This window comes from Podarcis erhardii, assembly GCF_964252035.2.
Source record: "Podarcis erhardii genome assembly, chromosome: 10".
NCBI classification, from domain to species: Eukaryota; Metazoa; Chordata; class Lepidosauria; order Squamata; family Lacertidae; genus Podarcis; species Podarcis erhardii.
Window position 1 is genome coordinate 18,809,043 of NC_138500.1, and position 17,217 is coordinate 18,826,259.

The 17,217-nt window shown below is 41.9% G+C and overlaps 2 protein-coding genes across 2 annotated transcripts in view; one reads left to right on the forward strand and one right to left on the reverse strand.

Annotated features, from left to right (window-relative positions):
- Positions 1 to 6,800, reverse strand: part of LRTM2 (leucine rich repeats and transmembrane domains 2) — a 29,274-nt gene extending 22,474 nt beyond the window's left edge. The window contains exon 1 of the mRNA XM_081878985.1: positions 6,523 to 6,800. The gene's annotated coding sequence lies outside the window, so the exon portion shown is untranslated. The remainder of the gene's footprint in view (positions 1 to 6,522) is intronic.
- CACNA2D4 (calcium voltage-gated channel auxiliary subunit alpha2delta 4) overlaps positions 1 to 17,217 on the forward strand; it is a 163,595-nt gene that overhangs the window by 116,062 nt on the left and 30,316 nt on the right. The window contains 2 exon segments of the mRNA XM_081879036.1: positions 14,326 to 14,387; positions 15,951 to 15,965. Coding sequence (XP_081735162.1) covers positions 14,326 to 14,387; positions 15,951 to 15,965 — 77 coding nt within the window.

Below are 17,217 nucleotides of genomic sequence, written 5' to 3' on the forward strand. Positions count from 1 at the left end.
CAATTCAAAAATTTTCTTTAAGTAACTGTGTAAGTAACATAGCTACCTTTGTGTGTGGGAGTACAGAAATTGTAGGATTGGAAGGTACACCAAGGGTCATCTAGTCCAACCCCCTGGGGATTGGAATTTTGGGTTCCTTTGACAAGGCATGCTACACCTGCCACACTGAGACTGCATCCAGATAGTGGTGGTAGGTCTGCCACGGGGTGCATTGCAGGAAATTGGTCTTCAAATGTACATCAGGAGTACACTTATTGTTCATGAAGACAAGGACAGATTTAAAGAAGGAGCAGTGTGAGAAAAGGGAGAGGCGGTTCAAGCAGTGCCTAAATCTAGGCTTCAACTTTGATATAAGATTTTAGATTAAAATACTTTATCTCTTCATTTTTGTTGCCTGGTGTTCAGTCTACTAGACCACACCTTTGCCCTGTGGCACATTTGTTGTTTAGAAAACTCCTGCTGCGACTTCTGGCACTGTGTCTGAGCTTGGAGGCAAATAAGCAGATTTCCATGACAACACCTGCCTGTTCTTATTAAATCATACAGGGGGCCAAGCAATTCCAGAGTCAGAAAAGCTTCATATAACCTGTTCCCTTTATGCATGTGGCATTTCATGCTAGCATATCTCCAGTGTGCGGTGCAATACATAAAGAACACTGACTGCTGTGCAGAACAGAAAGGCATAGATGGCAGAATGAGATGGCATAGATAGGAGTAGAAATGGCATGTGGCTATGTGTGGACCCTTTCTGTAGTAGATATGAAAGTGTGGTTTTTAAATCAGAGAACAAATGAATATTTATTATGTACCATAAGTCATCACAGCAAGAAAGGGAATATGAATCAGAAAGTGGTGGTGACCCAATATGAGCCTTGGGAAAAACAAGACTTCCAACCCCCATTCCCAACAAATATTCTTACTGCATTGCTTCTGAATTCTGATTTGAAACTTGGGCAGCCATTCTGAAATATGACATAGTACTTATGAGGAATCCACTTATCCTTAAACAAAAAAGCATTAAATATATCCATATTCTTTCAAATTTCTCGCGTCTATTTACATGGATTCTTGAAATATTTTGACCACTTTCTTGCACCAAACAAACAATTATTGTGACATTTTAGTTTTTTCACACCAATCCGTTTTCATTCTCCCAAGCAAAGCACTTATATGCCTTTAGACTACAGAACCCATGCTGTGCAATCACAAGAAAACTGTTGATGTGTACAGCCTATTGTTTATGCTGGTTTAAAACAGCACAAAGCATGATGCAATAGACCACTAAAACCTTTAGAGTTTTTCCATACTGCTGTATTATCACTAGCCCCTACCCTGAAACAGTCATGTGATAGGCCATTCTTTATTACCTGCAACCTCATATCTTGTACCTTGGGAACTCCAAGAAAGCAAACAATCATAGCTGTTCTTAAACTGGTGGTTAAAATAATGCAGTTCTGAAAAATTCAGTCTGACATCTTGATCCAAATGTATCCAAACATAGAAGAAAACCTTCTCCTTGGTCTCAGGAACTACCATGCAAAATTTGGTTGTGATATCTTGACAGGTGTCCAGATACAAACAAACAACTTTCCGAAATGTGTATTAGATTTACAGTATTTATTTATTTTACAACTTCATGAACTGCTTCACAGCCTGAAGTCATCAAAGTGGCATACAACAAGATAAAAATGAAATGCAACACATACAAAACCTGCAAGTTCTATAAAAAAACCATTTCCATAAACTCTAAAGCAATACAACAATTCCTACAAAGTCTAAAAGCAATACAACAATTTCTACAGATCTAAACTTAATGTTTGATAAGTGATTGGGTCACATAAAGCTTTCTTAAACAAAATTGTCCTCAGTATATGCATAAACATCATGATGCCAAAGTGCTAGTCACTAATCCTACATCATGCATGGTCGGAAGACTTGCTGCCAGGAAGATTTTGGGGGAGGGAAGGAAGGGAATCTCAGTCAACATAGAATCACAGCACTGGAGAAAGATAGCATCAACCTCCCACGAAAATAAATATAATCAATTTTTTAAAGCAAATGGCCACAAAATGGTAGGGCTATGAGGAAGGAGCTGGTATTCACCTTTTTGAAAAAGAGATAAAAGCTCACACATTTGAGTGAGGCCATGTGGGAGCAATTAAATTCTTGATAATTAAACACTCTAAAATGGTGCAGATACTGGTGCAGTGGCTGGGAAACAGTTGTGTTCTACAAAGCATTCATAAATCTGGTGAGTGTGCTAGCAGGGGTGTGTGTTAAACATAACATTTTCCAATGACAGAGTTGCAATTTAAATATCCCTGTAAGCAGAAATGCATCATTAAAAGGATACATGGCTTCTGCATATTTGAGGGGCAGCTGTACAATTTTTTTCCTACCAAAAATTACAAGAGAAAAAGGCCCAAATGGTTCTTTCTTACATATGTCACTTTCATTCCTGGGAGCAGAACAATGAGAATCTTGACACTTTGAAAGCTTTCTAGTTTATCAATCCTTAATTCCAGTATGCTTCACCCTAGTCCAATTGGCCTCACTTTTCCTGTCCCCCATCTGATCAGAGTTATCATCATATGAAAAGCTGTGAGCCATTTTGCCAGCCAAGGAGAAAGGCGGTTTGGGAAGAGTGAGCGAATAGTGAAGGGCCACACTTCAGACTTGAAGTCTGTTAGAAACTGGATAGCTGCCTCTGTGTTTTGTGGGGGCTTTTGCGCATAAAGTCATCACCACAGACATCAAGATACGGAATAGCAAAAGATGTCAACAATAATATGGCAGCCACTTTTCATTCCTAAGGGGTTTTTTAAATCTGCATTTACAGCTGCTAGCAAAGTTCCCAGAGGAAGGCTCACCCTCCTCCTTAAATTGCACTATATTTATACTGAACTCTGAAAAGGACTTTTGCTTATTCCTCTTTCTGCCTCAATTAGCTTCATGAATTTGCTTCACTTGATTTACCGCTGTGGTATAAGCACACTGCATGCCACAACTCGGAAGAAGCCTTAAGCATCTCCAGCAGGTTCCACAGGGGACATTCTAACCCCCCAGAGTGTTCCTTGAGATGCCCGTGCAGAACCCATGTGATACACACTAAAGCCAACTGCTTCAGAAGGACAATTAAGAGACCATCAGGGAAGTGGGAAGTGCTTTGAAATGCTGCCATATGGCTCATCAGAATGGCTCCTCTTTCCTCACAGCCCATGCCTTCAGGGGAAGTGCCATGACTCAGTGGTGCATGATTTGCATGGAAAATACTCCTGGGTTCAACTCCCAGCATCTCTACATATTGTTGCGGGAGCTCCCTGCCTGAAATGCTGGAGAACTACTGCCAGTCAGTGCAGACAGTGCTTTGCTAGATGGACCCAATGGTTAGACTCAATGTAAGGCAGTATCCTATATTCCTAATGCTTTGTAAACTGGCCAAGGTATCCAGGTCTCATATTTTGAGACTCCACAAGATTGAAGTATATAAAATGCTTGTGGATGCTCCCAGTTTGCCAGTCCTGAAGGATTTGTCTACTTTTAAGAGACTTAGGCTGCAATCCTGTACACACTTACTTGGGAACTCAACTACTTCTGAGTAAACATGCGTAGGATTTTGCTGTAAATGGCTGCAGGTGGAGTTATTTCTTCATCACTAAGTTTCTGGTGGGTGCTACTGAGGGCAATTTAGGACTGTGGCTCCAGTGGAGAGACTGTAGCAGGACAAATTGTACCCAGGAAAAGAATTTGCACCCTGGTACCAAAATAAGCAAAAGAGGGCCTCATTTATGTTATGCCTTCGGGGAACAGAGGGGCTGCTTGGTGCTGATGTGGTTATTACATCTTCACACATGTGATAACTGACTTCCTCTCTTCCCTCAGTACTGTCATCATATACCATATGCTTTCATCTAGACATCACCCACCATTCCATGTTTGAGTTTTGACATGTTCACACCTCCTACCACAGTATCTGAGTGCTGCAGAAGGCTTAGAAAATAACTTAATGGAGGTTTGAAATATTGAAAGGGAGACATCTTATTATTAAGGAATCATAAATCCTAATTCAGTGCACTAGTAGGCAGGCAGTTTTCAGAGGGAAAGCAAGTGTATGCTACTAGGAGACAACAAAATTGTTTGGGCTTTCCTCCATGCAGATCCTTTATCTGGATTTATTTTAACTGCCTTGGGTAGAATGGTGACTGCTTATAGTGTCTGCAATAATGTCAATCTGGGATACAATTCCCTCGGGCCCTTCACTCACTTGAAATAATCCACTAGCAAACATGGTTCATTCTCGGCAGTTGCAGAACAATCCAGTCTTACAAAATGGACCCTAGCAGCAAAGCTTCAGAGCAAAGTGGTCTCTGCTTCTGGAATGACCTCAGCTGACAAAAGAGGAGGAGGCCCTAGTTTTCTGACCTTTGTGACAAATCTGTCCATGTGTTCTATAGTGTGCAAAGTATCCCCCTTTCTATTGTATAACAGCACCTTGGACAGCATCTGTCCCTGCTTCCCCAGCTTTGAACCAACTCCTAAGTTTTTTTCCCCTGAAATTCACAAGTTGCAGAGCATTATTTGAGGGTAAGATATACTGATCCTGTTTGCGACTAGATTTATGACTAAAACGGGACAGAACCCGTTACCAGAACTCTCTCAAAGTATGGGGAAAGTTCAGATCCAGATTTTTGAAAGGTGGCATGGTAAACAATGGAGGGACTTGTCCCTTGTGGCAAACAGGGTAGTGCCCCACCAACCTTAGTCTGCCCTCAACCACTTGCCTTTTTACTTAAAACCAATCCAGTGGGTAGCATTTCCTATTGGCTGCCTCCTCCTTAATCTCAGTGTTGCCCTCGATAAACTCAGCAGAGAGAAAGATGGAGACAAAACTAGAATTAATTGGCTCTGGCTCCACCTACTACTGACTTTCCAGCCTTTTACTGGTGGTGAAGAGGGTAATATGGAAACCCCCGTTTCAATCTGAAATATGAGCCCATTAAAAGAGGCCACTATCTCTTAACCTTATCGTCCACCTCACATAACATGGCTATCATAATACTGGCCTACCTAACAGGGTTGTTCTGATTGGTAGATAGATAGATAGATAGATAGATAGATAGATAGATAGATAGACAGACAGATAGACAGATAGATAGATAGAAAGAATGAGGCTCTCAGTGGGTGAGGGTCTAAAACATCATCATTATTATTATTATTATTATTATTATTATTATTATGCCAAATTGCAATACCATAGAACAACATTTCCATACGCTGCATGGTAAGTAGGTCTAGAAATCAGCTGAGGTCCAAACAATTCCTACTTTAATTTTAAAATAAATAAAGACAGGCAATGAAATGGATGCATTGTGGCAGGCTGCTGTGAATAAGAGATGCATGTGTGCGCTCTGTCTCATTCAGCACACACATTTCTCTGATCTTGTTTGCGCGCGCACACACACACACAGGCGGACACACACAGAGGAAATGATTAGAAAGCCCTCCCCCCTTTTTCTCCCTGCTTTTCCTCTCAGTGCCTCCTGCTTTCTTCTGAGTAAATCCTTCCTATGTATCAAAAACTACAAAAAGGTAGCCTGTGCCCTTTTCCTCCCCCTGCTTCCACCAGCATGACACCTTCACAAAGGTTCACTGATCTCCGGGACCAGCCTCCAGGGCAGCAGTGGGAGGGGGGGAAGGGATGAGACAACTATTTTTGGCTCCTCTTGCAGCATGGCATCTCTTGGTTCATGTTTTGTAGCATGATTCTCATGCGGTGCATCAGTAGAACAGGGGCACAAAAAAACAAATCCAAGAGAAAGTGCCTTATCACATTAAAATCTTCTTTGCTGGCATCTGAACTTTCTATGGACAAGCTCTTAGTCCACAAACATACTCGTTTTTTCTTCCTTCGTATTCCTTCTCCGTATCTTTGTTTTGCCCAGCTTTCTTTCTTTCTTTTAAAGAAGCAACTCAGTCTAGAAATTGTGCCTATAAAACTGTCACTAGTTAAAGTGGTACTTCTCTCCTCCCTCCACCCCTCTATTTCTGGGCAAATTTCCATATGAAATTGTTCTTGATGGGAATGCAAGAAGATCCAGTATTCAGGGGGATGGGTAGGAATAAGCAACGGCGATCCAAACTACTGACCCTCACGGTGCCTATTCTCTGAGGCTATAACTATCTTTGCCACTGAGGAAGCGTTATGCCTTATCACTGGCTGGCAGGCACTATTTCTTCCAGCCCTCTGCATCTGACTTTGATTACCCACAACTATCTGCACTGGACTCATCATCACCTGCCACTCTGTCAATCAAATGACTGGCCCGTGGCTTTGGTCATTTGTGTTCTCCCTCAGAATTGCCTTTTCATGCACACAGAAAGTGAGGGAGATTGATCCATCAGCCTCGTAAATCCCTCTCTAAATCAGTGAATACCCTCTGGACAGAATGGCAAAGGGCAGACAAGTGGAAGCAATTTTCCCAGCGGTCAGATGGTACCACAGAGACAAGATCCGCTACTTACAGTTCTCTGCTGGCTGGGATGGAGTCTCTTTAGAGTTGCCAAACCCTGTTGTGGGTATCCCAACGTTTCTGTGCAAGCGATGTGCAGGCAGGCAGGCAAGCGCTCGTAAAGCGCCGCTCGGCATCATCCCCCTTCGCCCTGCATGATGCCAAGACTCTGGAACCATCGGAAGTGCAGCAGTAGAGCAAAGGGGAGATAGCTGTGTGCAATAGGGACGGCAGTCAGCTGAATAATCGAGAAAGCGCCAAGTGGGGAGGAGAGAGAAAGAGAGAGGAAGAGATGGAGCAGGGTGGAGTGACAGCTGGGGGTACATCTGTGATGACAGCAGCAGTGCACACACACACAGAGAGAGAGAGAGAGAGAGTGAGAGAGGGGGGGTAGCATGCATGCACATTCAGACACACAGGCTCACCCAGTGAGAAGGAGCCGACCCAGACAAGCAAGCAGAATCTACTCTCAAAACATCTACAGTCTTAGAGTCTGTCAGGAGCTTGAAAGCTCAGAATTATCCTCATCTTCTCCTTGGGAAACAGCAGGTGCTTTTGTATTGCTTGAACTCCCTTCACCCCTTTTTGAGAAGCAGGAGCAGATAATCAGGAGGGATTTAAGCATCCTCCTTCCTTTCTTCCCCTTGTTATGAAGCAGCAGGAGGTATGGGGAAGAAAGGAGACTAATTGTGCACAATAAAAAACACAGTGAAAAGTGAAGGAGTTGGCTGCCTGCCTGCTAGTTTTTCAATAGGGTTTGGAATAGGCACAGAGTAGGGGGTTAAGGGGCCAGAGTGGAAGGCAGCACCCAGGCTCTTTGGCAACCTGGAAAGCAGAAAGGAGAAAATATAGTTTGTCTCCAAGATGGACTGAAACTTGACTCTGGATAAAGAGCTAGCAGCTACAACAGCTTGGCAGAAAGAGTAGCCTATGGTGGAAGGGTCATAGCTCAGTGGTAGAGCATCTGTTTGGATGCAAAAGGCTCTGGGTTCAATCCCCAGCATCCCTGGATAAGGATGAGACTGAGAGCTGAGCGACACAATATGAAGAAATACGATTCCTGTACAAACACCCTGCTATAATTCCTCCATCCCTAGTCAGTCACCTCAGTCTGCATAATGTGTAGATTGGGTATCAGTCCAGGAGGACCTGCTCAGCTACCTCTATGAAATCTTTCATATTATGTCCTTTTTTGTTTCCTGCAAATTTTCATTTCTGTCAAACATCTTTCCTCTGTCCTCGATTTCCCTCCCCAAAGCTTAGTCCAGCAAGAATTACCCTTCATCCTATCTGCTCTAACTGCATTCCCTCCAATACCACCTCTCCTTTTTTTTAGATTGTATTTGCTTTACTTCCATTTTTAATTATTTTTAGACTGTTCTGAAGTTACTTTTTAAGTATAATGGCTCTTAGACATTCAGCAACAATATGACAAGCACTTGATGGGCAGACATTTTTCACTTACTAAAAGGATAAAATAGATCAAAAGAGGTCTCTTTCTGGTTACTCTCAGGTCCTCCTTTATGAAATTATGCCTCTTTTTTTAGGCAAACCAACTGCCATGGCAGAATAATGAAGACAGGAGTGTATTGAACCAGGTAGAAAGGAATAGAGTTTGCAGCATGGACAAAGTGAAAATTATTTTCAAACAGTTGTCTCGGGTCTGCCACGCTTAGTAAAATTAGAAAAACATTCTGCAGCAAGACTTCATTAAGTTCAGTTTTTATCCTGCTGCATTCCAAGGTTCACGATTGGTAACAATACAATACAAAACACCCAATGAAATTTAAATTACCACTGCCATAAGAACATAAGAAAAGCTGTGCTGGATCAGACCAAAGGCCTATCTCTTCCAGTACTCTGTTCTCACAGTGCGCAACCAGATACCTGTGGTTCCACAGGCAGGACAATAGCACAACAGTACTCCCCTCCCCATGATCCCCAGCAACTAGAACACTGCTTCAGAGGTCTAATACCTTTAATACTGGAGGTCATGCATAGTCATCATGTCTAGTAGTAATTGATAGCCTTAGTCTTCAGGAATTTGTCTAATCCCTTTTCAAAGCCATTCATACTGGAGGCCATTTCTATATCTTGTGGCAGCAAATTTTGAAGTTTAACTATGTGCAGTGTGAATAGGCTAAGTAACTAATTTTTGCAGTCCTTCGAGAAGGCATAATGGGTTCAGATTTTGAGGGATTTGTACGTGTTATCATTGTCAATTAACTTACAGTAACTGGGACCAGTTTTCTTAGCCATTATGGTGCAAAGAAGCCATTTTTCTGTCTCTGTCTCTGTCTGTCTCTGTCTCAGAAATGGAACTGCACAACAGAACTTCCTTCCTTCCTTCCTTCCTTCCTTCCTTCCTTCCTTCCTTCCTTCCTTCCCGTAGTCTGAAACCAGTGAGACAATGGACAAGATCCTGATGGCATGAAAAAATGGGTTGCAGTAATAGGGTCCAAGATTACAAAACCATTGTTTGTGAAGGTGGTGCCAAGAACTGGCTCCCATTAGCCTACTATGTTCCAAAAGATCCCAACTGAAACCTACTCAGATTAGGGGACATGTAATGAAATCTTCCTTTCCAAAATTATTGGTTTACTCTGCCACCAAAGAAAGATCTAGGAGTGGTGACCCTCCTTATTGGTCATAAGCATTGATGCTAGGCTAACAAGCTTTTATATTTACATAGATAAATCAATATACCCCCAAAGGCCAACTGAAATGCACATCCTTTGGTGCCTGACAGATTCTGGGCAGTGATGGAGACAGTTGGCATCTCCCCTGAACAGGCGTTCTACAGTTGTCATGCCACAATGGAAAAGGCCATATCCTACCTCCCCACGTTTCTCATATGTTAATCTTGCTGTTCAAGAAGTACATATGGGCAGATGTTTTACTGAAGCATTTATTGAAATAAATTCAGAAAATGTGAGTCAGAGAGCTTAAATGTCAATTTCTCAGACTCACACCTTTTGAAAACATTTTCCTTACAACCCTTGGCAAAGGTTACCCCATGTCGTCATTTAAGTTACATAGGGCTGTCAAGTTCCAAACTGCTTTTGGGGATTGATCTGGCCCACAAGCTGCTAGCAGGATATCCCTGATCTGAGGCCTTCTATATCTGGCTTCTCTCACAAACATTTCTACCTGGGTAGAGATACCCTTTTAAATTACGTAATGTGTCCCTTTTAAATTACATAAAATTGTGACTAGGAAAGAAGATGCGTCTCTTCCATTTCTGCATGTTTTTGAAGGACAAGCTGCAAGTGATAGAGAACTAATACAGTATAATATAGGTTAGGATCCATATAGCTCGTTTGGTGTACTGAAAGGGGCTTTTCGTTGTGTTCTCGAACACCTTCCTTTCTTCCTGCCTTCCTTTCCACATGGTAAGTTGCTTTTTAATCCAAGGGAAGCTTACTGTTAGAGGCCATTGAATACCAATTGCTGGGAATCACAGGTGCGGAGAATGCTGTTGCACTCAGCTTTGGCTTGCAGGTTTCTCATTGGCATTTGGTTTGTCACTGTGATTCAGCATGGTTTTTCCTATGCTCTTACGCATGCACCCTATGCATAAATGCATGCAGCCCGAACAGTGACAAGTGCCATATCTGGTATCGGTAGCTTGAGTACAAATTGCTGTACAAGATTGTACTACATGGCTAGCCCTGAACTTTGGCTTGCTTCCTACTCCCACTCCACTCGCACACAAACTTCCCTGTCGTCCCCCCACCATTTATCTACCTTCTCCATTTGTTGATATGAAGCATATTAACTACTTAGTAATCTTCACTTTTGACATAACTGTATTGTATTGACCCTCCTGCTAATTACTAAATGCAGTGGGATTTACTTGTGTATTCTGTAGGATGGATGGAAAACAGATTCTTCTTTGCCATGTTTTTCTTTTTCTTTTTTTAACATAATTTTTATTAGCAGGCCAATCCAATCACATTATTTCCAAATCATAATTCCAAATTATACAGCCAACTTTTTAAATTTATTGGGGGTACCCATACATCAAGCTCTGAACGAGGATCAAAACATCACTTCTGTTCCTGCTTTTATCAAACAGTTCTATCCAGATCTGTCCAGATAGTCTCTTTATTACTTTCTTCGTCTTCTTGTTGTTATCATATATTCCTTTCTTTGCGATCTCTGATAGTCTTCACAAGCGGTTTAGAAACAAACAACATCTGCGTGGGTTTTGCACAGTCCAAAAGTCATATCTCATAAGGACAGCCGCCATTCCTCCCCTTCTTCAAAAATTTATCCCCGGTCTGTCCTATTAATTTTCCCAAGCTTGCCACGTATTTCACAAAGGGGCTCTGCCAGGTTATCACATTTCAATCCATCATTCACATTCCAATGACCCTGGTCCTCCTCCCCTCGCTTTTCTTCGACAAGCCTGTCTTAGCAAGACGCCATTAAAAACTGCGTCATAGAATTTTTCCTCTGCTCTCCGATATTTACCAGTCCTCTCTTCAATCAATAATTCACTCCACACAGCTCTTAAATTCTTGCTTCCGATTAGTAAAAGGCAACAATTCGTCTCTTTGGGGTGGAGGTTTATAAATACTCACATAGGCAAAGAAAATAAAAGTTTTTTCCTCCACCCCCCCTCTTTTTTCGCTCCGCACGTACCAGTCTCATAATGGTGGTTCATCGCTTGATTTATTTGTCTCCTCCCGTCGCTCCAATCACAGAAATGCATTAATCAGCAGCCTTATCTCTCGAACTTTGTTTGATGTATGTGCTTCAGCTTCTTTTCCAATTATATATTTCCAATTATTTTTCCGTGCTGAAGCAAACCGGGGCGCTGATTGGAGACGGCTTCAGGAAGAGCCGACTTCACAGAGGGCTTGTGCCAAATGATCCTCACCCCCGTCTTTCAAATCGGGGGGTGCATTGTGACTACCGCTGGCAAGGCAGCCCCCCCATATCCTTGGGGGGGTAGGAAGACTGCATACTTCCCATAGCAGCCTCTTAATTACCTCGTGTGGGTCGGAGAGATGTTATTGTCGGCCATCTTCCAATGTGCCACCTGGTGGCCCCCCTCTTTGCCATGTTTTTCATTCCCTTTGCACAATCTGCCAGGATTTATATTTCTTCTGGTGAAAACATGAAATGCTTAGTGCTTTCATGTTCTTCTAAGGTTTGTTGTTCTGGCATTATCCACTAAAGAGTTGTAAGAAAGCTGCAGGCCAGTGATATGATCTAGTTGTGATAAAGGAAATGGTTCTCACTTGAAATGGTTTCAAGGGATAACAGGGAATTTACCCTGTGTACAAAGGCAGAATGTCTTTTAAACCAAATCTGCAAACAGCCTCATTTACAGCCTATGATGTTTTCCCATCAAATAGCACCAGAGGGATATTAGTTGCAGGTCCTTACCAAATAATATGGGTTTTTCATGGGTAAGTGCTCAGGAACTAGTAAAATTGGAGGAGGAGGGTAGTGGTGATTGCAGTATCCCAGCCCTCAAAATGTTTAGAACCAGGTCCTGGAGAAATGTAGGTAATTATTCCTTTTACAAGCAACTCCACAGCAATAAGCACTGCTGTTTTGAATATTGTTCCTGTGTTGCATGCACCTATTGTTTCTACAATTTCGCTGGTGAATAATATACTCCTTCTTGTACCAAAATACCTGTGCCATCTTGAAGCCTATTTTTAAAGTTAATGTTTTATTTTTATTTTACTTTTTTTAGACTTGATAGTTTCTTTACTGTACTACTGAAAGAGTTACGTGAGCCCACTCCATTAAAGATAAATAGATCCTACCCCTCCAGCTTAGCAACTGCTGATAATTTTAGACTGGGTTGTCTTTTGTCTTACCTTTTTCACCTTTGCAATCCACCTCACCAGTACTGGGTCAAAAAAAGAGAAATGGCACAGGAGTGACATAGGCTGCAGTCCTGTGCATATTTACCTGGAAATAAGGCCCATTGGGGCCATGATAGATCCCTGAGGATGGATCTATAGTAGTAGAATTGTTGTTGGCATCCGTCTATTTCAGAAGACAATGTAGGAGTGCACTTTTGGGGATGAAGTCAAACTATTGGAGGCTTACATCGCCTGCTGTGGCTGTAGAGATCAATATGGGAGAGATGTGTTTTGTTGCAGCTGGGGCAGATGAAGACATCTCGTTGTGCTGCTGCAGATGCCCCATGGTATTTCTTCTATCTGTGCTCCTCTCAGTGGTCATTCCTCCTTTGGTCACTGCTATGGATGCCTTTCCAGTTTAAATGGTCAAAACACCTCAACCTACTACCCCCTTCCGTATTTTAAATCTCCCTTTTATTCTTTTATTTTAATGTCCTTTTATTTGTATTATTACAAGAATTGCCACACAAAAACTTCAATTAAAAATAAGGATCAGGTACAATCTTGATCCATGAGAATATGGAGATTCACTACTAGTCAGAGTAGACAGTTCTGAGTTAAGTGGACAATTTGATGAATTAGGTACAAAGGAGTTCTCCATCTTCCTGTGTTTTGAGGAAACACAGGATGTATAGATTTGCACTGTAAAAGTGGCTGTAAAAATGTATAGATTTGCACTGTAAAAGTGACAGGAGAGTATGTCTCATGGTTATTCTCACCTCTAGCCAGGCTCCTCAATTCTTTTCCATGGGGCCAGGCTTGTGGTGTTTCTTTGCTGGCTCCTGCTTAGCACTCAGGCTGAAACCTGCCTTTTATTATTCTGTAAAGATCCTCACTGCTGCCTCTTCAGTGTAACTCAATGAATATTGAGCCAATAATGCCAGAGAAAAATTCAGTCTCTTCTTTTCTATTTCCATTACATCTTTACAACTTGGACCCAGATGAATCTTGTGTCTTGTCTGGTTGTGCATGTTCAGGAATTCAGGGAGAAGGCAGCTGTAGGAAATAATTCCCTTCCTTATTCCACAACAGTCAGATTCGTTTTATTATAAGAATGCTCTAAGATGTACCAGCAGTAGAAACATGACATGAAGGACACTGACACCATGGCTCCGAGAGCAAAAATGATGTACTCTGCCCCTGATGCTGGCTGCCAGGTTCAATGTACGCATAGCACAGAACTCTTTCCTCTATGGTTTTCACGCTTTCAAAGCTGCATTCCAACATCAGATTCCAAGGGTAGTGTGGCATGAAGGCCAGGGGACTTATCTGTGAACCAAGATCTCAGTTTCAGATCTTACCTCTGCCATGAACACACGAGATGACTTTAGGCAGACAACAGATGAGAAAGATTCCCCTCTCCAAGAACTGAAGGTAATTTGAAAATGCAAGCACTGCTCCTACTGTGTACTTTTGCCTCTGGTAAAAAGATTTTGCAGAGTTTTTATACATTTTCCAAAAGCCTTTGGAGTAAAGGCTTCTTTGGAACAAACAAAACACATGTAGAGAACTTGGGAAGCAATACCTGTCTCCTGCCACTTTCAGCTCTCTTTAAGAATTACTGTATCTTCTGTTTGCAGCCTAAGAGTCTTCCTATATTGCACTTTTGAATCATGATTATATCAGATGGCTTTTATAATCTGCAGCAACCCAAGGGGAAAGTGTTTTGGCAGCCTGTTGTATCTTGGTAGTGTTTAGTGGGAGGCAGGTGTCTGTACTTCAGCACAGCAGTTGATGCTTCCGTTTGCATCACCTTGTTAAACCCCTGACTCTCACTTTATGTTCTGACTCAGCATTTACCTGTCATTTACACTTGGAAATGGTGCGATTTCTTCTGGTGACTGCATGGAAATATTTAGTTTCTTTCCCTAACATCTCTCTCTCTCTCTCTCTCTCTCTCCCCAACCTCCTTGTTTGTTTTTCCATAGCTGTGGGTGTGCAAATTAAACTAGAATTTCTTCAGCGTAAGTTTTGGATGGCTACACAGCAGGTAAAAATGCTGAAGTATAGTACAAAAACAGAAGGTGATATATGGTGATGTTTTACTTTCCACATTTCCACAAAATCCTTTCTAAAATGTTTATTAAACAGATTTGTGCAATAGATTAGTTTTTAAATGACACGTTTTGCTAATCCTTTGACAACTTCAATGCTGCATCAGCTGCCAGTCTGTTCTCAGAACGTCATGTTAACAGAACACCACAAGCCTGGCATGGCATTAAATCCACTGCAGCTGACACATTTAATTGTGGAATTATGTTTGTACCGATTCAGCCCTTCAAAATCTTGTTTGGTTTTAGGCAGAAAGTTTACCGACTCCCCTCTACCATCCTGAGTGCACTGCACTCCATCATGCTGTCTCTGCTTAATCTAGATCAGGAGTCAGCAACCTTTTTCAGCCGTGGGCCGGTCCACCATGGGGGGGCCGGACTATATTTTGGAGGGGGAAATGAACAAATTCCTATGCCCCACAAATAACCTAGAGATGCATTTTAAATAAAAGCACACATTCTACTCATGTAAAAGCATGCTGATTCCCAGACCGTCCGTGGGCTGGATTTAGAAGGTGATTGGGCTTCATCCAGCCCCCAGGCTTTAGGTTGCCTACCCCGATCTAAATGGCGATTCATTCTGCCTCAAACTATTTTCTTAAGGCTGAATTTAAAAGGGTGTTGTTGATACAATCTAATAGTACTGTGGTTGTAAGCACTTTCTGTACTACTGGTTGCATTAGCTGCCAGTTCACTTTAGGGCTTAATTTAACGTGCCCACACCAGTGTTTAAATCCCCAAATACCTGAAGACTGCTTCCTTTCCTATAGATCCTATTGGGTGTTAAGATAGGAAGAGGGGCCCCTCTTGATAGTTTCGTTGCCCCAGAAGCTTGGAATGGTGGTAGCCTGGGAAAAGACATTCTCTGTGGCAGTCCCTGTTGTGGAACTCCCTTTTTTACACTGGCATTTGACACCTGAGATGTATATTTTTAGGACCCACCCCATTTTTGTGATTGTAAGTCATTTTAAACTGTTTTTAATGTTGTATTTTAGGTTGTTGTAACCCACCCTTAAGGTGAATGCAGGAAAAATTAAATTAACCACAACAGCAACCACATTCATCCCATAATCACAGACATTTGAGGGAAAGGTGCACACTGAGAACTAGATCCACCCCCCACCAGCCCAAAAGATGACTGTCTAGTTGAGAATAAATGGAGGCTAAAACTTCATTCCCAGAGGGAGAAGTGTCATAAATAAGTTTAAGAACTTGGCATTATCAGCCTCCTTACATGTGTGCAGTTATACATTATTATACACTATATAAAGTTTAGCTGGGAATGAGAAAGTGATGATTGAGGGGTGCTGAAATGAAACTTGCTCACATTTCTGGCTCTGTTTCCAGCACCCATTCATGTGTAAGAAGCCTTCTCTTGGTTCACTGGCAGTCAATAATGGTTCAATAAGGAGTTACTAATGGACATTTTGTCTCCTCTTTCCACTTCCCTTCCATGTTCTGCAATGACCTGCGTGTCAATGGTTCCATTTACCATCTTCCAGCCCAATGACACTGATGTAAGTAAGGAGCTTTGAAGGCCAAGAGATTTCCCAGAAGCCCCTTCCTGTGTGTGCTTCATAAAACATTGATAGTCATGTGTCATTTGTGTGTCAGGAGTTGGGTTGAATACATTTATATGTAGAGTACCTAAATATTGCAGACAAACCAAAGCAAGTTGCCAAGAAGCACTAAAGAGTCTGAGTCATATAATGGGAAAAGTTTGAAGGTTCAGAAATGGCTTGATACCTATGAAGTCATCAGAGGCTGATGAGCTTTAACATATTTCATGAATAAGTACATTTTAAGCTTTTCCACCCCAGCAGCCCTAGAGCAGCAGCTAGAGTTACAAAGCCTTGATTCTGATGCGGTTGAGCTCACGGTCCGATTCAGTCCTGTGCAACTTCTAAACAACTTTGCAAATAAGTTCACAATAGTTACTAGCCTTGTTGCTGCATCATCAGGTGAAGTTTGATCTTTCCAGAGCTAGGGATTTAGCCTGCTTTCTAAGACATGGCTTCTAAGAACAGAATACCAATCTGTTTCTTCAGAATGTATTCCATCTGATTGCTCCTTTGTGCCAGTGGAGGCTGGGGCATAACTAATCAGCTTAGTTGCCTGTGGAGAGTAGACATTGCTTCCAGAAGACCAGGTGGAGAAGTTTTTTTTTAACTGCAAAAACATTTGCCCACCCAACCCCTGCCTCCCTTTCAGGATGTCAGTCTACACCTAGGAGAACTATTTTCTTAATACGGGGAGAGAAAAAAAGATTTTTTTTTTGTCTTTGTGATAGATATGACACTCCATATGATGCAAAGCCAATCATAAGCATTTAATGGAATTTCTACAGCCTACCAGCTTAATTAATATGCAGGTGGGCCCTGGAAGGGTAAACAGACTAGTGGGAATCTGATTATCACAATCAGTTCTTGTCTCCAGGAAATATTTGCATTCCTGTCTGACAGGATTGTGCAGCTTAATCAAAGAATGGGATTCAGTTGGTGCTGAGTTGAATCTACATCTCAAATTAGCTGTCAGGGTACCATAACCTCTTGCTCTAATGCACAATGACAAGGCAATAAAGAAAGTTACAGTCAGGATGACAGCTTATTTTATCCAGTACAAATCAAGAAAATGTCTATATTTAATAGAAACATATGGCAGAATCTTTGCCACAAGCACAATGAACCAGAGCTGACAGGGCTCTTTTCCCCACCTTTAAATAGCCTGCTATTTTTTTTTTAAGGGGTTGCTACTTCTACCCTCTCCCAG